The 17,180-nt window shown below is 34.3% G+C and overlaps 1 protein-coding gene across 21 annotated transcripts in view; it reads left to right on the plus strand.

The window, feature by feature from the left end:
* Positions 1 to 17,180, plus strand: part of AFDN (afadin, adherens junction formation factor) — a 183,421-nt gene that overhangs the window by 93,126 nt on the left and 73,115 nt on the right. For all 21 annotated transcript variants that reach the window (XM_069070432.1, XM_069070429.1, XM_069070434.1 and 18 more), the window contains 4 exons: positions 2,107 to 2,201; positions 2,764 to 3,026; positions 11,970 to 12,039; positions 14,575 to 14,690. In XM_069070432.1, coding sequence (XP_068926533.1) covers positions 2,107 to 2,201; positions 2,764 to 3,026; positions 11,970 to 12,039; positions 14,575 to 14,690 — 544 coding nt within the window. The remainder of the gene's footprint in view (positions 1 to 2,106; positions 2,202 to 2,763; positions 3,027 to 11,969; positions 12,040 to 14,574; positions 14,691 to 17,180) is intronic.

A 17,180-nucleotide genomic window follows, 5' to 3' on the forward strand; every position in this document is an offset into this window, starting at 1 on the left:
TGGCTCTGCCCCTGAAGTTAATTCTTTAAGGTGATATTTTCTTCTACTAACTCAAATACTTTTTTATAATTGGTTCAAGAAATAGAATGCAACCTTTTGTTCTCTGCACATGAGTCAGTTTTGTGATTATGGATGTGTACTGAATATGGCTTGCCAAAGCATACGTGTTCCCTTCTCATATTTTCACATCTTCATATGTATTTAGGTTTTTCTGTAGAGGTAAAGTCAGGTATTGGGTTAAAAGTTATTAATGAACCTTCCATCATCTTTTTTTTCAGTAGTAATGCTCTCCATGATACTCTCATATTTTCTTCTTTTCGATATTTTAACTTTGATCATTCCATACCTTCAGAAATGTCCCCTCCAACCTGGACCCTTTTTATATTCTTGTCTAGCTTCTCTTCCTGTCTTACTGATTTTGAGCACTATTTCTACTTCATGTAGTACTTCAGGGGCCCCAGTAGTTTCCAGGTTTTAAGATATATTTTAACGTATTTGGAGAATATCCCTTCTTCCTTCTTTATGGTTTGTAATAAACACTCATATGTAACCAGAAATTATCTTCAGAGTGTTTTTTCATTTGCTTATACTCATCTTTAGCATTGTAAGATAGATGACCAAATGAGCTATAAAATTTGTGTGTATTTGAGAGTGTTGTGTGTGTTTGGTCATACCTTCAAATCACTTCCAACTGAAATCCCTTCCAAATTATTCCTTTATACTCCCTCCTTTCCTCTCTTTATTTTATTTTTTCTCAATTACATGTAAACATTTTTTAGAACATTTTTTAAAGAGTTTGACTTCCAAATTCCTCTCTATCCCTTCTTCTCCCCATTTCTTGAGAAGGCAAGCAATTTAATAAAGCTTATGCATGTCAAGTCATGCAAAATATTTCCATGTTAGTCATGTTGCAAAAGAGAACAAAGTCCAGGGAAAAAAATCAAGAAAGATAAAGTTTTAAAATGTGCTTTCTTCTGTGTCCAGACTCCCTCAGTCCTTTCTCTGGAGGTGGATAGCATTTTTTTTCATCATAAATCTTCAGAATTGGCTTGTTCGGAATCACAGTTGATCATCGTACAACATTGCTGATATTGTGTACAGTGTTCTCGGTTCCTTTTGCTTCATGGAGCATCAGTTCATATAAGTCTTCCCAGGTTTTTCTGAAAGCAAGATTCTGCTCATTATTTCTCATGGCACAATAATGCTCTGTCACAATCATATACCACAAATTGTTGAGCCATTCCCCAGTTGATGATAATCACCTCAGTTTTCAGTTCTTTGCCACCACAAGAGCTGCTATAAATATTTTTGCACACAAAAGGTCCTTTTCCTTTTTCTTTGATCTCTTTGGGGTACAGACCTAGTAGTAGTATTGCTGGGTCATAGGGTATCCACAGATTTATAGCACTTTGGGCATTGTTCCAAATTCTTTCCAGAGTAGTTGAATCAGTTTGGAATTCCACCAGCAGTACATTAGTGTGCCCCTTTTCCCATATTCCCTCCAGCATTTGTCATTTTCCTTTTCTGTCATATTAGCCAATCTGATAGGTGGGAACCTCAAACCAACTCCGTTATTACCATTTCCAAGAACAGGTTATAAACCATCCTATTTACCTGTAACTCCCTTATTTTTTGGATTTTGTTTGTGGTGAGAAGGAACTTGTGGGTTGTTGGAAAAGAAGCTGACATTTAGAGTTGTAACAGCTAAATTGATTTTGTTTGTAGGTAGTCCCAAAATCTGGTTGATTAAAACGTTCTACTCCCATTTCTGCATTATTCATTACAGACGCATAAAGGCTGTTCTGTATTGCTTCTTGTCATGACTGAAGAATTCAAAACCTAGTGACCAACTTAGTAATATTCATCCTTTCCATACATAGTCAGACCTATCCTCCAACAGCAGACTGAAGCTGTAACTTTCTGTATCATAGAAACTGCTGAAGCTTCTACTCTGTTGGCATAGCCTTCAATAGCCCAGGATCATCTGTAAAACATAATGTAAGCATTTGGAGTAGAGCTTTTGTTGACAGTTGTCTGATAGTATAAAGTATATATTATCATAGGCTTTGAGATGAAGGTTTTTTTTTTCATTTTCCTGACATACAGATGGTTCTGACTCCAGAGATAAGCCAAAGCTCTACCGTCTTCAGTTAAGTGTCACTGAAGTTGGAACAGAAAAATTTGATGACAACTCTATTCAGGTGAGCAAAGTTATTGACAGCTTTCCCAGTTGATTTGAAATTCTAACATAAAAAAGATTGTTATGGCCTTCCAGTGTTATTTAAATGTTAATCTTATTGGTAAGTGCTATGTAGAATAAAATTATTCTTTCACTACCAATTGTTTAATTCATACTATACTGATATATTTAAAGAACAGATTAGCTTTTATAGCCCAAGTTTTCTTTATCCAGCTACATCTCGATTACTGTCTTGGTTTCATTGTTAGTGGAAGTATTATAATGTATAATTGAATTAGAATTAGGGAGTTTTGTCTTTATTGTAATCTGTGTAGAAAGAAGCATTAATGCATTACTATATCAGGTAAGATTAATGCATATTGAAAATAAGCTTTAGACAAATTTATTTTCTAGAGTAAATAAAAATGAATTGTCACTTTGGTAATGTATTTCTTGTTAAAAATTCAGAAGCATAAATATCCTTGGTATAATATTTCATATAAAGAAAAATAATTACAGTTTACCAACTTTTTAATACATTTTTTCATATGATTTAAATTTTTTTGATTTACATTTACTTGTAGTTATTTGGTCCAGGAATTCAGCCTCACCATTGTGACCTAACAAATATGGATGGAGTTGTTACAGTTACTCCTAGAAGTATTGATGCAGAAACCTATGTGGAAGGGCAGCGTATCTCTGAGACAACTATGTTACAGAGTGGCATGAAGGTTCAGTTTGGGACATCTCATGTATTTAAATTTGTAGACCCCAGTCAAGATCATATCATTACCAAAAGATCTGTGGATGGAGGCCTAATGGTTAAAGGTCCAAGGCATAAACCTGGGTAAGTACCTTAAACTTTTAGAATTTTAATAATTCTTGTCTATTCCTGTTAATGACAGAAAATTTTTTTGGTAAGGTGCAATTTGTTTGGGGTTAAAAATTGTGTGTGTTTATATATTTGTTATGATTTTATTCCATCTGATTCATGAGACTGTGCTATTCTTCATTTCATTGCAAAGATGATTCTACTAATCTACCATTAATCATATATACTTTTGCTGTATTTTTCTAATACTGGTAATAGATTTCTTCTATAGATACTTCCTTTTTTCTCTAGAGTATCTTGTGACTTAATTACATGCTTTTACTAGAAAACTGACCATAGCTAGAGGTACAAGCCATGGAACTTAGTTTTTCGCTAAGTGAAGCAAGATAATTTATATTGAACCACCCACTCCTACCACCACTTGAAAGAAAAAGTTAGACAAATAGGCTCAACCGAAATGTTTTATTTTATGTAAATGTAATTTATAGGTATAGTTAAACTGGAAATCACTGTACCTTTATACATTTAGAAAATATTTTATTAGGAAAACTATGCTGTTTCTAAATTGTTTTTAGTTTTTATCCTACTTGAGATTTTTAGAAATGCACTTTTAGGAGTAAATACTGTAGCGTTGATTATTTAAAATACTTTATTTTTTTTCCTCAAAATTTTATTTTAGACTATACAACAGAAACACACATGGAGAATAGAGAAAAGAAACAAAGATATCATAAACTTAAATATTGGAACTTAAATACAAAGTTAGAAAGAAAAAAAAGCATGTCATGTGCATAGCAGAGCATTAAGAGGATTCAAAATATATAACAATAAATTTTCATTTCAAGAAAGCCTATATGATAAATAATACTCAGGTTGAGAATTGTCCATCTATTTAAAATGTGTTAGCTCCATCTTGGGCTTTTTCTGGACTTGCTCTTGTTTCATTTCTTAGATTATCAAGAAAGACTTTTCTAAAATTTTAGTCCCAAGTTATAGTGATTTGTGGTAAAGGTTCTACCTGTATGCTTCCATAACCTTTGTATTGGTTTTTATATAATCAGAATTATCTATTTTACATTTTGGAATGCTCTCTATGTCTTCTTTGGTTCTAAATTCTTCCCTTATCCATAAATCTGACATAAACTATTCCACGCTCTTTTAATTTGCCTATGGCATCACCCTTTATATGTAAATCATGTACCCATTTCAACCTTATCTTGGCATACAGTATGAGATATTGGTCTATACCTAGGTGTTTTCCAGTTTTCCCAGCAGTTTTTATCAAATGATGAGTTTTTGTTCCAAAAACTTAGATCTTTAGGCTTATCATAATCTAGATTACTGTGGTCATTTACTATAATGTAATTTGTACCTAATTTAGTCCATTATCACCACTATTTTTTTTTAATTCCAGAATTTATTACCCTATTTTATCCCTTCCTCCTTCTCCCAGTATATTCTTTCTCATCTCTGAATTTTGTTTTTAGATACCATCCCTTCATATTCAACTCACCCTGTGCCCTGTCTATGTATACATGTACGCACATGACACACACACACACACACACACACCTATATATACATATATATGTATCTGTGTGTATACAGACACTCATATTTCCTTCAACTATCCTCATACTGAGAAAAATTTCCTGAGTTACAAATATCATCTTTCCATGTAGGAATGTAAACAGTTCAACTTTAAGAAGTCCCTTATGATTTCTTTTTCCTGTTTACCTTTTCATGGTTTTCTTGATTCTTGTATTTGAAAGTCATATTTTCTGTTCAGCTGCAGTCTTTTCATCAAGAATGCTTTAAAGTCCTCTATTTCGTTGAATGACCTTATTTCCCCCGAAGTATTATATTCAGCTTTGCTAGGCAGGTGATTCTTGATTTTAATCCTAGCTCCTTTGACCTCTGGAATATCATATTCCAAGCCCTTTGATCCTTTAATGTAGAAACTGCTAGATTTTGTATTATCCTGATTGTGTTTCCACAATACTCAAATTGTTTCTCTTCATGACTGCTTGTAATATTTTCTGCTTGACCTAGGAACTCTGAAATTTGACTCTAATATTCTTAGGAGTTTTCTTTTGGGGATCTTTTTCAAGAGGCAATCAGTAAATTCATTCAATTTCTATTTTACCCTCTGGTTCTAGGACATCAGGGTATTTTTCCTTGATAATTTCTTGAAAGATGATATCTAGGTTTTTTTTTTTATCATGCCTTTCAAGTAGTCCAGTAATTTTTAAATTATCTCTCCTGGATTTATTTTCTAGGTCAGTGATTTTTCCAATGAGATATTTCACATTACCTTCTATTTTTTCATTATTTTGAATGTTTTGTAGTATCTTGATTTCTCATAAAGTCATTAACTTCCATTTGCTCCAGTCTAATTTTGAAGGAATTATTTTCTTCAGTGAACTTTTGAAGTTCCTTTTCCATCTGGCCAATTCTTCTCCTCATTGGCTTTTTGGACTTCTTTTGTCATTTGAGTTAATCTATTTTTTAAGGTCTTATTTTCTCCAGTATACTTTGGGGTCTCCTTTAGCAAGCTGTTGACTCATTTTTTCATGAACACTCTCTCAAATTCCCAATTTTTCCTCTCCTTCTTTTACTTGATTTTCAAAAATCCTTCTTGAGTTCCTTCATGGCCTGTGACTAATTCATATTTTTCTTGGAAGCTTTTGATTCAGCAGTTTTTGACCTTGTTGTCTTCTTCATATTCCATGTTTTGATTCTTTGTCCCCCCAAAAAGTTTCTATAGTCTGATTTCCCTTCCTCTGTTTGCACATCTTGCCAGCCAATTGCTTGACTTTTGAACCCTTTGCCACGGTAGAACTCTGCTTCCAGAGTGGAGAGTACTGTGTCTCAGATTTCTGGTGTTTTGTGCAGCTGTTGTCAGAGATTCTTCTAGGCACCTGCCTCAGAACTGTGAGGACTGCCTCTCCACAGCCTAACCAAGCTCTGCCATGCCAGCGCTTCTCACACCAGGACTGCCACCCAAGACTGCAACCCAGATCCAAGCAGGGCAAAGCTAGAGAGTCCTTCCTCAGCACCAGCAAAGGGATTCCTGCAATTGCCCTCTAGTCATTGCTTGGTTCCCCCCCATGATCTGTGGGCCTAGAACTTTGGAAGCAGCTACCAGGGCAGCAATTGCAGGGCTGGGGCCAGAACACTTTCTCTCACCCAGTTCCAACAGAGTTCCCCACTGACCTTTTACCTTTTTTGGGGGCATTTATGGGTTGAGAAGTCTGGAAACTGCCACAACTACTAGTGATTCGATCCCCAGAGGCCTGCACAGACTGGTCTGTATTGCCCGTCTGTGCTATGGTCTATGGGGGATTGTGGTCCGCTCCCAGACTGGTAAGATAGACCCTTCTACTCAGTTTGCCAGGCTGTCCTCAACTGGAGACTTATTTTACTCTGTCCTTCTGTGGGTTCTGTAGCTCTAAAATTTGTTTAGAGGCATTTTTTGCAGGTATTTGGGGGTAAGTTCAAGTAACCTTCTGCTTTTACCTTGCTATCTTGGCTCCACCCGCCACCACTCTATTTCTTAATTAGTACCAGATTGTTTTTATAATTACTACTTTATAATACAGTTTGAGATGTGGTAGGCTAAACCACCTTCTTTTGCATTTTTTGATTGAATTCCCTTCATATCCTTGAGCTTTTGTTCTTCCAGATGGATTTTATTCTAGCTCTATAAAATAATTTTTGATAGTTTGATTGGTATGACACTGAATACATTTATAAATTGATCAATTTAGGTAGAATTGTCATTTTTATTATATTGTCTCAGCCTAACCATGAGCAATTATTATTTTACCAGTTGTTTAGATCTGACTTTATTTGTATGAAAAATGTTTTATAGTTGTGTTCATATAGTCCCTGGGTTTGTTTTGGCAGGTAGACACCCTAGTATTTTATATTGTCTACAGTTATTTTAAATGGAATTTCTCCATCTTTTGTTCTGGATTTTGTTGATAATATATAGAAATGCTGATGATTTATGTGGATTTATTTTGTATCTTGCAACTTAAGCTAAAGTTAGTATTTCCAAATAGCGTTTTGTTCGTTCTCTAGGATTTTCTAAGTATAACATATCATCTGCAAAGAATGATAGTTTTGTTTCCTCATTGCCTATTCTACTTCCTTTAATAGCTTTTTCTTAATTGCTATAGCTACCATTTCTAGTACAATATTAAATAATAGAGGTGATAATGGCATCTTTATTTCATCCCTAATGAGAGATTCTGTATTCATTCCCAGACTAAGAAGGCTTCTAGCTTATCCCTATCGTAGATAACGATCCCCAATGGTTTTAGATAATTATTATTTTCAGCAAGATATAGTTTTCTTTCTCTTTTAATTAGATCCATTTTTGCTTTGTCTGAGATCATGATTGATACCTCTACGTTCTTTGCTTCTGCTCTAACTGCTTATCTTTACTGTATGTGTATCTCTCTGCTTGAGATATGTTTCTTGTAAGCAACATAGTGTTGGATTCTGGTTTTTAATCCATTCTATTATATACCTCCCTTTTATGGTGAGTTCATCCCATTCACATTTATTCACATATAATTAGGATAACTAAATGTGTATTTTCCTTGATGTAATTTTTTGGTTTCTTTGCTTATCCCCCTCTGACTTTTACTCCCCCACTCCCCCACCCCTACACTTTCCTTCATCTCCAATGTTTTACTTCTGATTACCCATGTTATTAATTTTTTTATCATGATTCTCTTGAATTACTCTCATTTTCCCCCCAGTTTTTCTTCTACTTCTTTAATTTGTTTTTTAAAAATTCTTTTTAAGCTCTTCCAGGAATTCTTTTTGGGCCTGAGACCAAATTACATTTTTCTTTATGACTTCACATGTAGCTCAGGACACTGTTGTATTCTTCTAAGTTTATGCCTTGATCCTCCCTAAAGTGTAGTCAGGCTCTTTTTTTTTTTCTTTTTGCTTATTTTTTCTGCCCTTTTTTTGTAACTTGGCCTTTTTATGTGAGAGTTGGTTTCTGGTCCTTTACTGTCCCAAACTTTTTGTGCTGGGGCTCTGGGTCTTATTGCTGGCTTTCACTGGGCTTCAGGGCTTAGCTGCTTACTTTCTCTGGAGGTTAGGCTTCGCTTCTGCCTGTAGCAGCAAGCACCCCAGCATCCCCAGGGTCACTGTCACCACAGGTTCTTGGATCTGCTTTGTTAAAGGAAAGCAACTCAAAATGGGTTAACAAGCTTACTTTAATCAGTCAAATATGTATCGTTTACCTAGTTTAGGGGAAAAAGGTCAGCACCCCGAACTTCAGAATATACAGACAGAATTATCAAGACAGAGAAACAGATCAAGTAGACAGCTTTCCAAACTGTCCAACCATTATATCCATACCAAATCAACATCTGGGTTTTGCAAAGCCGGGGGCCCTGGACAACGGCTTCCCAGAGTTTCATCTGATCAAATCACAGAATATTTCTCAAAGTGAGCCCCAAAACAAAGCTACACATCAGGGCTTATATAGCCTTCTCCTGGCTCAGATAATGTAACAACCTTATTGACTCACTGGCCAATCAAGAAGTATCTACTGAAAAACAAGCCTCCCACCCCAGGCTCCAGGTGCACTTTAGCCTAGGGGTAGGGAACATATTTAAAATTTACATTCCCATTACACTGCCTTGTACTGGGGAGTGGAGTTTCCCTGTTGTCTTCTCCTGGGTGTCAGATTTAGCTACTGACCTGTTCCAGGGATGAGGCCTTGCTGCTGGGTTGCTGTGATAATAGAATCTTTCTGGTATCTGACCTAGGAAGAGAGATGCTGGTCAACCCCGGGGTGGGACCCTGCTTCTGGGTCATTATGGGAACAGGGTCTCTCTGCTGGTATTCCCAGGGTTGGGCTCTTGCTGTTGGCCCAGCCCCAGGGTGGAGCTTCACTAGAGGTCAGCAGTGGGGTCAAGGTCTTTCTGGTAGTTTGTTCTGGGGGTGGAATTGACAGGGTTGTACCTTGCTGTACTGCAGGGACTGCCTACTTCCCTGCAATTCTGAGAAGATTTTCCAGTTGTTTGGAGGGGAATTTGGGAGAGCTTTAGAGGGTTCCTTCCTCATTCTTCCATCTTTGCACCAGAAGTATCGGTATATATTCTTAATGTAAAACACTGCTTCATTCTTTCCTGTTACCTCCATTCTTCTTCTTCCTACCTCCTTCCTCTTTTATCTTCTGTCTTAATAATATACCTTTCCAGAACCTTATTGTAATTATGGGCTTATTCTACCAAGTTTCATATCTCTGTGATCAAATTTACCTTGCATTAAATTTTCTAGGCCATTTTGCTTGTTATTCATATTATGCATTTGATTATTAGCACTGGAGTCCTTTACTTACTAGTTATCACTCTTGTAAACTTAAGAGTTGACCATACTGCTGTTCTTTGTACGGGTAGGTATTTTCATTGATGTATAGCTTCAGAATACATACTTTTTCACCCTTCCCATATACCTCTTAATTAGATTCACAAGATTCCAACATACATTCCTACTGTTGTTACATGCATATATATATCTGTCTGTGTCTATCTAGATATACATATTCTAAGCCATTGTCTTGAAACCTAAATCCCATTTCCCATATCAACTTTTATTTGTTCCTTTACCAAGTCTACTTAGGGAAGCCCTTTCTTTGACTGGATGTCAGTAGTGAAAATAAGTCTGTGCCACTAAAGTCTTCAATTCCTTGCCCAAGACGTTCTAATTTTTAGAAATGCTTTCTAGATTACTTCTGAGTATAATCTATGACCATGTGAATCGCCAGAAATGTGCAATAAATGGTTTAACTTGACAAGTCTTGAAGAAGATTTCTGTCAACTCTGGATGTAAACCTTGAAAGGACAGTATGACCTCATTGCTATCAGATTAATTTTTTTAAAAAACCCTTCATCAGGGAGTCACCAAGTACCATTACTCATCTCTTCTTCCTCTGACCTTTACTGGATATTCTCTTACCTGATAGCACCTATGGATCCACATTATTATTCCTTTGAGAATAAGCAGCTTCTTCAGATGATTCATCTCCTACCTTTTCTTGGAAAGGGCCATATAAATTTTTAATGAGCTTTTTACCCATTAACATTCTACTTAAATGTAGCAATTAATTTAGGCTAATTTTCCCTTAGAAATTTCCCTCTAAAATAGTATTAGAATGATAGACTTAGAGCTACAAGGGATGCTAGAAATCATCCAATCAGGGGGTTCTTAACAGCGAGTCTATTAACTTGGTTTTTAAAGATTTTGATAATCCATTATAATTGGTTTCATTGTAATCCCATGTAGCTTATTCTGTGAGTTTAAGAACGTTATTCAGAAAAAGCTCCATAGACTTCATCAGAGTGCAAAAGGGGCACAAAAAAGAGCCTGTAATCTTTTATAACCGAAAAGTTTAAACAACTTAGAAAAGTTCACACAGGGAGCAAGAAGAAGACTGAGAATCTTAACACAGGTCTTCTGACTCCTAAATCCAGTGTTCTTTGCATTGCATTTTTAAAAATAAATTTTGTTTTATTTTATTTTTGCTTTTTGGAGGGAGGAGGGCAGGGCAGTTGGGGTTAATTGACTTGCCCAACATCACATGGCTAGTAATTGTTAAGTGTCTGAGTGTGGCTTTGAACTCAGGTCCTCCTGACTCCAGGGTCAGTGCTCTATTCACTGTACCACCTAGCCTCCCCTGTGCATTGCATTCTGCCTCAGCCTATTTTCTTTTAATTATAACCGATTTGATTTTAGACAAGGGTTATCTTTATTTTTGAGGGACTGGCTATTTACTAAAGTTGAAAAAAAATTTATCCATTCATATAATTTGGTTTTTAGTTGGATTTTATTCCTTTGACCAAGGACCTGTGGTAGAAAATTTGTTTTCTTTATTTTCAGTTTTTGTCTGTTGGGATCAGTATATTACAAATTGTATAATAAAGTATATTATAGATCATATGTATGATCATGCTTATAATAGATACATGTTTATTTTATGAGTTAATTTTATTCATTAACTTCAGTTCAGAAATTTAGATATTTTGAGATAATCCACAAATAATTTTAGATGTGACCAGTCTGCTGTTTAAAGAAGAGTTTAGCTGATGAGAGGTCTGAGTTTCTGAATCTTCCATCTTCTCTTTAATGCCTTATTTATTTGCTCTAAATGGTGATTACTTAAGTTGGGCTGAGGTCAGGGTAGTGAGTATTGAGCCCATTTGCTTGACCTGTTAAGTGGGCAGTATATAAATTTTCCTGTAATAGTTTTTCTTTGTAATTGTTGGGTTTTCTTAGGATTTAGAGCTGGAAAGAACCTCAAAAGATTATCTAATCCAATCCCATCATTTTATGGAAAAAGTAACTAGTATCTGAAAAGGTTAAAATGTCTTACATGTGGTTAGAAAAGTAGCAAGAGACCAGATCTTTGCTCTTTTTTTGTATCTAAATGTTACTAATGGTTTCCTTTCCGATTGTTATTGCTCTAATGTGCTATTTATTTGGTGATTTTGCATTCTTTAAAGAAATAGCCTTTTTTCCTTTTATACACTCTGTAAAATATCCTAATACAATAAAAGTAAGATTTACCAGGTTATTTAGCTTCATATAACTTATTTTCTTTATCTTTAAAATGGGTGTGGTACTTGTACATCATTAGCATAGTACAATTGTGAAGAAAATACTTCCAAAGTTTTATAGTGCTATTACTGTATTGCTTTTTAAATATTTTTTTTGATGTCCCTTATTTTGTCACAAGGGACAGATCACAAGAAATAAAAAGTATATAAATTATAGTAGATATTCTTGTTCAATGCCAAAATAGGAACAAAACCTAAAAAAAGTGGGTATTCATGTGTTAATATCAGTGCTACTTTTACATTTGGAAAAGCCATTATGCATTATTTTGAATTTATTAATGCACATGAATTTTTAATTTTTCTCCTCCAGAATTGTCCAGGAGACAACCTTTGATCTGGAAGGAGATATTCATAGTGGAACAGCAATACCCACAAGCAAGGTAACTGAATATCTACTGTGTAGTAGTACAGTGTTGTATTTGGTCGTAATTAAGCTGTTGAGATAATTAAACCTTTTTAGGTAAGACTTTGTTGTTAGTTTTTTTTCCCTGGACTTATGTTTTCATTGGTGTAGTTAACTCACTTTAGCAATACATATCTGCAAATATTCTGCATCTTATAATCTTAGAACATTGCCAGAGGCCCCTAGAGGTTAAGTAACCTCAGTAGTCACATGGCCAGTATGTGAATAGGGGCTGCTCTTCTGATTCTGAAGTCTCCCTATCTAATGTATCTCCCATCTCTTTCTACGTATAACTCGCTGGTATTTAAAAGTGAAAATCTCAAGGGGTTCCTGCCTGAAATACCAGAAGTTCATGGTATCTGTAAGATTAAAAATATGATCAGTCTTATCTTTCCTCTGTGGGAGGAACCATCTAGCACCTTAGTACTCTATTTTGTGACTTAGCACAAACATAAAAGAATAAAATTAGTCTATGTGATAAACAGATGGCACCTCTTCCATTCCCAGTACTGTACAGCATTATAAATGGCATTCATTCAGCCAGGAGAATCACTTTAATATAGCTCAGTGATATTCTCTGAATCTTCTTTGTCTTCTGTTTTACATTTGTAGAAATTAAAAGGTATGATATATATATATATATATATAATTACATATATAGACATATAACTATAATTAGCAGCAAAAATTAAGTTGTATTTTTTCTCTTTGACAGTTATAGATACATGAGAAATTTGTTTTATAATATTTAATTACAAACAAGTGGAATTGGTGATAGTTTGTCTTGTTGATAAAATGTTAAAATGTTCATGGAGGCAAGACAACTTTATTTTCCTGACGCTTTCAAATTCAGATTTAAATTAGGAATCATTTTTACATAAAAATATAACTCTCCCTTCTGTGTCATTTTGTACTCCCTAAGACAGAACTACATGTAATAAGCTCTTCTCATATTTGTCAAGAAAATTTTATTGTGTTTGTGCAAAATACTACTACTAAGATTTGAAGTTTTGTTGCCATAATACTATTCTTAATAAATAATTTGTGTATTGAAACAAATGCACTGTAGTTTTCTAGAGAAATGAGTTTGTATGTTTTTGCTTTAAGAGAGATACTCTAATATTATACTATGACAGAATGTTTTGTTTTCTTCACCATGTTTTTAGTGGTGTATCAAGACTACCATGCCATTAAAATCTTTGCCTTCAGTTTTATTCCTAAATTCATTTAGCAGTTATTTGTATTCATAGTACATGGAAGAGTGGAAATTAGCCCTAGAGCAGAGTAAGTCGTTTAAATGATTTCTGAACACATGGGGTAGAGTAAACTTTATTATTATAAATTTGGGTAGATCTTGGAAGCTCAGTTATGTCTCCATATCTCATAAATAACTCCTGAATCCCAGCCTCCATCATATATTCATCCTCTCTTACCTTCCCGTTCAAGTGCCACCCCATACTACCGCTGTTGTGATTTCAGAACGGGGAGAGTCAAACTGAGTGAGTCCCTAATATCCTGGTTGTGTAAGACCGCACCATTAAGATATGGAAGGGCTGCCATTTCCAGTACATTTTATGTCCTATTTAAGTGGTGTGGTGTTACGCCTTTGTATTTGGTTTAAGTTTAAATTTAGAATTTAGTATTTTACACTATACATATAGCTCATACTCAACTGAATAGAAGATACATAGAAAACTTGGATTGGATGTTTTATGTTTTTGTTTTTTCATAATGATGCTTGTCTATCAGGAGTTTGTTCATTTTTCTGGCTCTAAAATGTGATACCCTACTAAAGTGATTTCCAACATTTTATTAATATAGCTAATTCTCTTTGATATTTTTGAGTCATTAGAAAAGTGTTTTTTGGTGACACTTAAATGTACTAAATTAGATTGTTAAAATCCTGAGTATTAGGTACACAGTTTTAACAGAAACTGTATTTTCCCTGTATTTATTTAAGGACATAAAATAAGGCTGGGAAGAACCAATTTTAGTACTAAATAGTACTAAATACAGGTTAGTGCCCTGAGCCTTAGTTAGCAGGATTTTTGAAGCCCTCTGAAGAAAACAACAGAGCACCCTATATAATTGCACATAGCTGGCAGGATATGCCTTGATTTTTAAAAAAGATTTATTTCCTTTTTTAAAAAGGATGACTAGAGTCATTTAGTCATTGGGGAAAACCAATAACCCTGCTTTTTACATTTTGCACTAAAGAGTAGCTCTTGGGGCTTTAAAATTCCTGGTAGCATTTGGTCAGGAGCTGCAGCAAGTTGTTTTATTATGTTTTGAATGGCTAGTGTGCTCTTAGATATGTCCTGTCACTGTGGTCAGAACACCTGCTGCATTGCTGTATTATTTTTCTGGTCTGCATTCCCTACCTCTGCATTCCCTCCCTTGTCCTTCCCTTTTTGGCAGCCTTGAATCAATTCTTTACTCCTAATGATGAACATAAAGCTTGGTTGGTCTGCGTGGTCTGTTAAACTCACTCTTGTTTTCCTCTTTGACTTAGAGTACCACCAGACTGGACAGCGACAGGATATCATCAGCATCGAGCACAGCAGAACGAGGGATGGTGAAGCCAATGATCAGAGTAGAACAGCAAGACTATAGAAGACAAGACAGCAGGTAGGTAATTTATAGCCCATTGTATTTACTAAAGAAGGAACTAGTTCATTCTTCCAGAAAGGCTTGAGATTTGAGTTTAGAGAGATTTCTTTACCTTTGTTCCCCCTCATTAAATGTTAAGAAGAATATTTTTGTGAGAACTCTCCTTTCATTCTGCTGGAGCCAAAGAAATTCCCTGAATTAATAATTCTTTTTCAGTTAATAAAGTGAATACAAAAATTCACATTTTAAATTATTGCTATTCTTAAGGGGTTACTCTGTATAGTTGTCTTATTAACATGATCTCATATGTGAAATCAAAATCCTGCAGTGTTTATTCCTAGAGAAAACTGTATATTCAAAATGAATCTATTTAAATTGTAAGAGAAACCATTTAATTTGTGAAAACATGAAACTAAATAATTTTAAAATATTAAAAAATTAACTTTTGGTGACAGTTTCTGATTAAGTCATATTGTCAGTATTATATGCCTTCTAACATATTAGAGCTAGAAAGACATGGAATTGCAGGCTGATTTTTTTTTTTTAATCTAGTACTGCAGATGTCTCATTTTGTGAACAAGGACTTATGCCTTTGTTATTTCCTCTTAGTTTCTAAAACATTTCTGACAGCCTGGTTAAGAAGGTAAAATACTATTTCAGTATGACTGAAAAAAATTTTTTTTATTGGAAAGATAATACCTTAAACATAACAGTTGGATTAGAGGGTGTGGATTTCGAATACTGATTAGTATAAACTGCAGCATTGCTACTCAAGAGCTTTGGATGCTTCCGAAGCAGAATAGCATGTATTCATTCAACCAATACACTGAGCTCCTAATCAGTAATTAATAGATAATGATAAAGAATGAGCTTAGCTCCTTATCCAGAAGAGACAAATCTATTAGAGTGGATAAGATATGTATATAAATGCAACCTAAATGTTTGTGGTTCCTTTATATTCTTTGTAGTGGCGCAGTCATAATTCTGTTAATGACATCTGACCACATGTTTTCATCATGCCTTTTTGGTATAAGCAGAGGGAATTAGTTGAAATGAGTGACTTGCCCAAGGTCACAAGTCAGTGCCAGAAGATGGATACATTTCTATTTCTCATCTCCCAGTAGAGGGCACTGCAGATTGAAAGATTATTGTATTGGAATCAGAAAGTAAACAGTAAATTAATAGATTTACTTAGGATCTCATAGGTCCTTTGTACTTTATTATTTCTTTATTTTGGTTGACTTTTATGTGGAATATTTCATAATTATACTATGTAAGTATTTTAGCTGTCTTTTTATCTATAAAATGGGAGGTTAGAACTAGGTGACCTCAAAAGGCCCTTCCAAAACCTTTGAATCTATTTTCTTTTGATTTTCAGTTTTATAAATAACAATAAAATGCAATGTCCAGATTGATAAATTTTTAGTAGAAACATTTCTATTGATGAATTCATAGCGTTACTGAGAAAATGTACTAAGGTAGAGTGTTGTTGCATAAAAACACAAATATAGCATTAGGCTAACATTAATATAAAATAAGCTTTTAAGTTTAATTAGAAATAAAATTAAACCTCCTATTTGTATCACTACATTTATACAGTATAAAATGATTGAGTTTTGGAGGATGGGAATCCCCTTCCCTTCTGTCCCCAAGAAAGTAGTTATCATGATTAATTTTTGCTGTTGTTTTAGTTCATTTCTTTTGCTTTCTATGTATGATATATACTTATTGCTCTTTATTCAACATATGTACTCATTATATTTGATATTTATTTTAATGTCTAATTCCTTACAAACAAGACAAACTTACCATAATCCTAAAAACCTTATAAAAAATTAAATTTCTTTTATTTTTGTTCAAGACTTGGAATCATTGGTACTAGACTGTATAATTTCTTTTTTGTCAACTCTTTCATAATACTGCTGATAAGTGCTGTCACTTTTCCTTCAGAGTATTTAAATTTTTTCCATCCTGCCAGATTTAACATTATGACAATAAATAAATATGCAATTGCAAGTAACATGCATTTAATTAATTGTATGTTTAATTAAATATTTTAGTCATTACTTGAAATGGAAATTATTTTCCAAATGTGGTGACTTGGTTAAAATGATTTTTAAAAATAGATTATTTACATTTATCTTGGCAGTATACTCAGAGGCATGAACTCGGCACAAATGAAAGACCAATAATGGCCCACAAAAATTGATAATCAAATATATTACTGTCATAGCATAGATGTAGGAAAGACTCCCTGGGGGAAATGTTGTATGTATTGTCATATGAGGTCATTGTATATGATATTTTGGCTTAAATGCTTTTCTTAGTTAATAAGAGGCTTCCATGGGGCCGGGGTCAGTATTGAAATGGCACATAATTCTATAAATGACCCATATTTAAAAATAAAAGGTATTAATAAAACTTATTTAAATATACTTATACACTCTGTAAAGGGGCATATTGGATCATATGAAATTAAGAGAAAATCCAAAGATTTGAATTAATTTA

Source organism: Petaurus breviceps, unplaced genomic scaffold (genome assembly GCF_028583685.1).
Source record: "Petaurus breviceps papuanus isolate PSGF00001 unplaced genomic scaffold, PetGlider_PUasm1.0 90808, whole genome shotgun sequence".
NCBI lineage: Eukaryota > Metazoa > Chordata > Mammalia > Diprotodontia > Petauridae > Petaurus > Petaurus breviceps.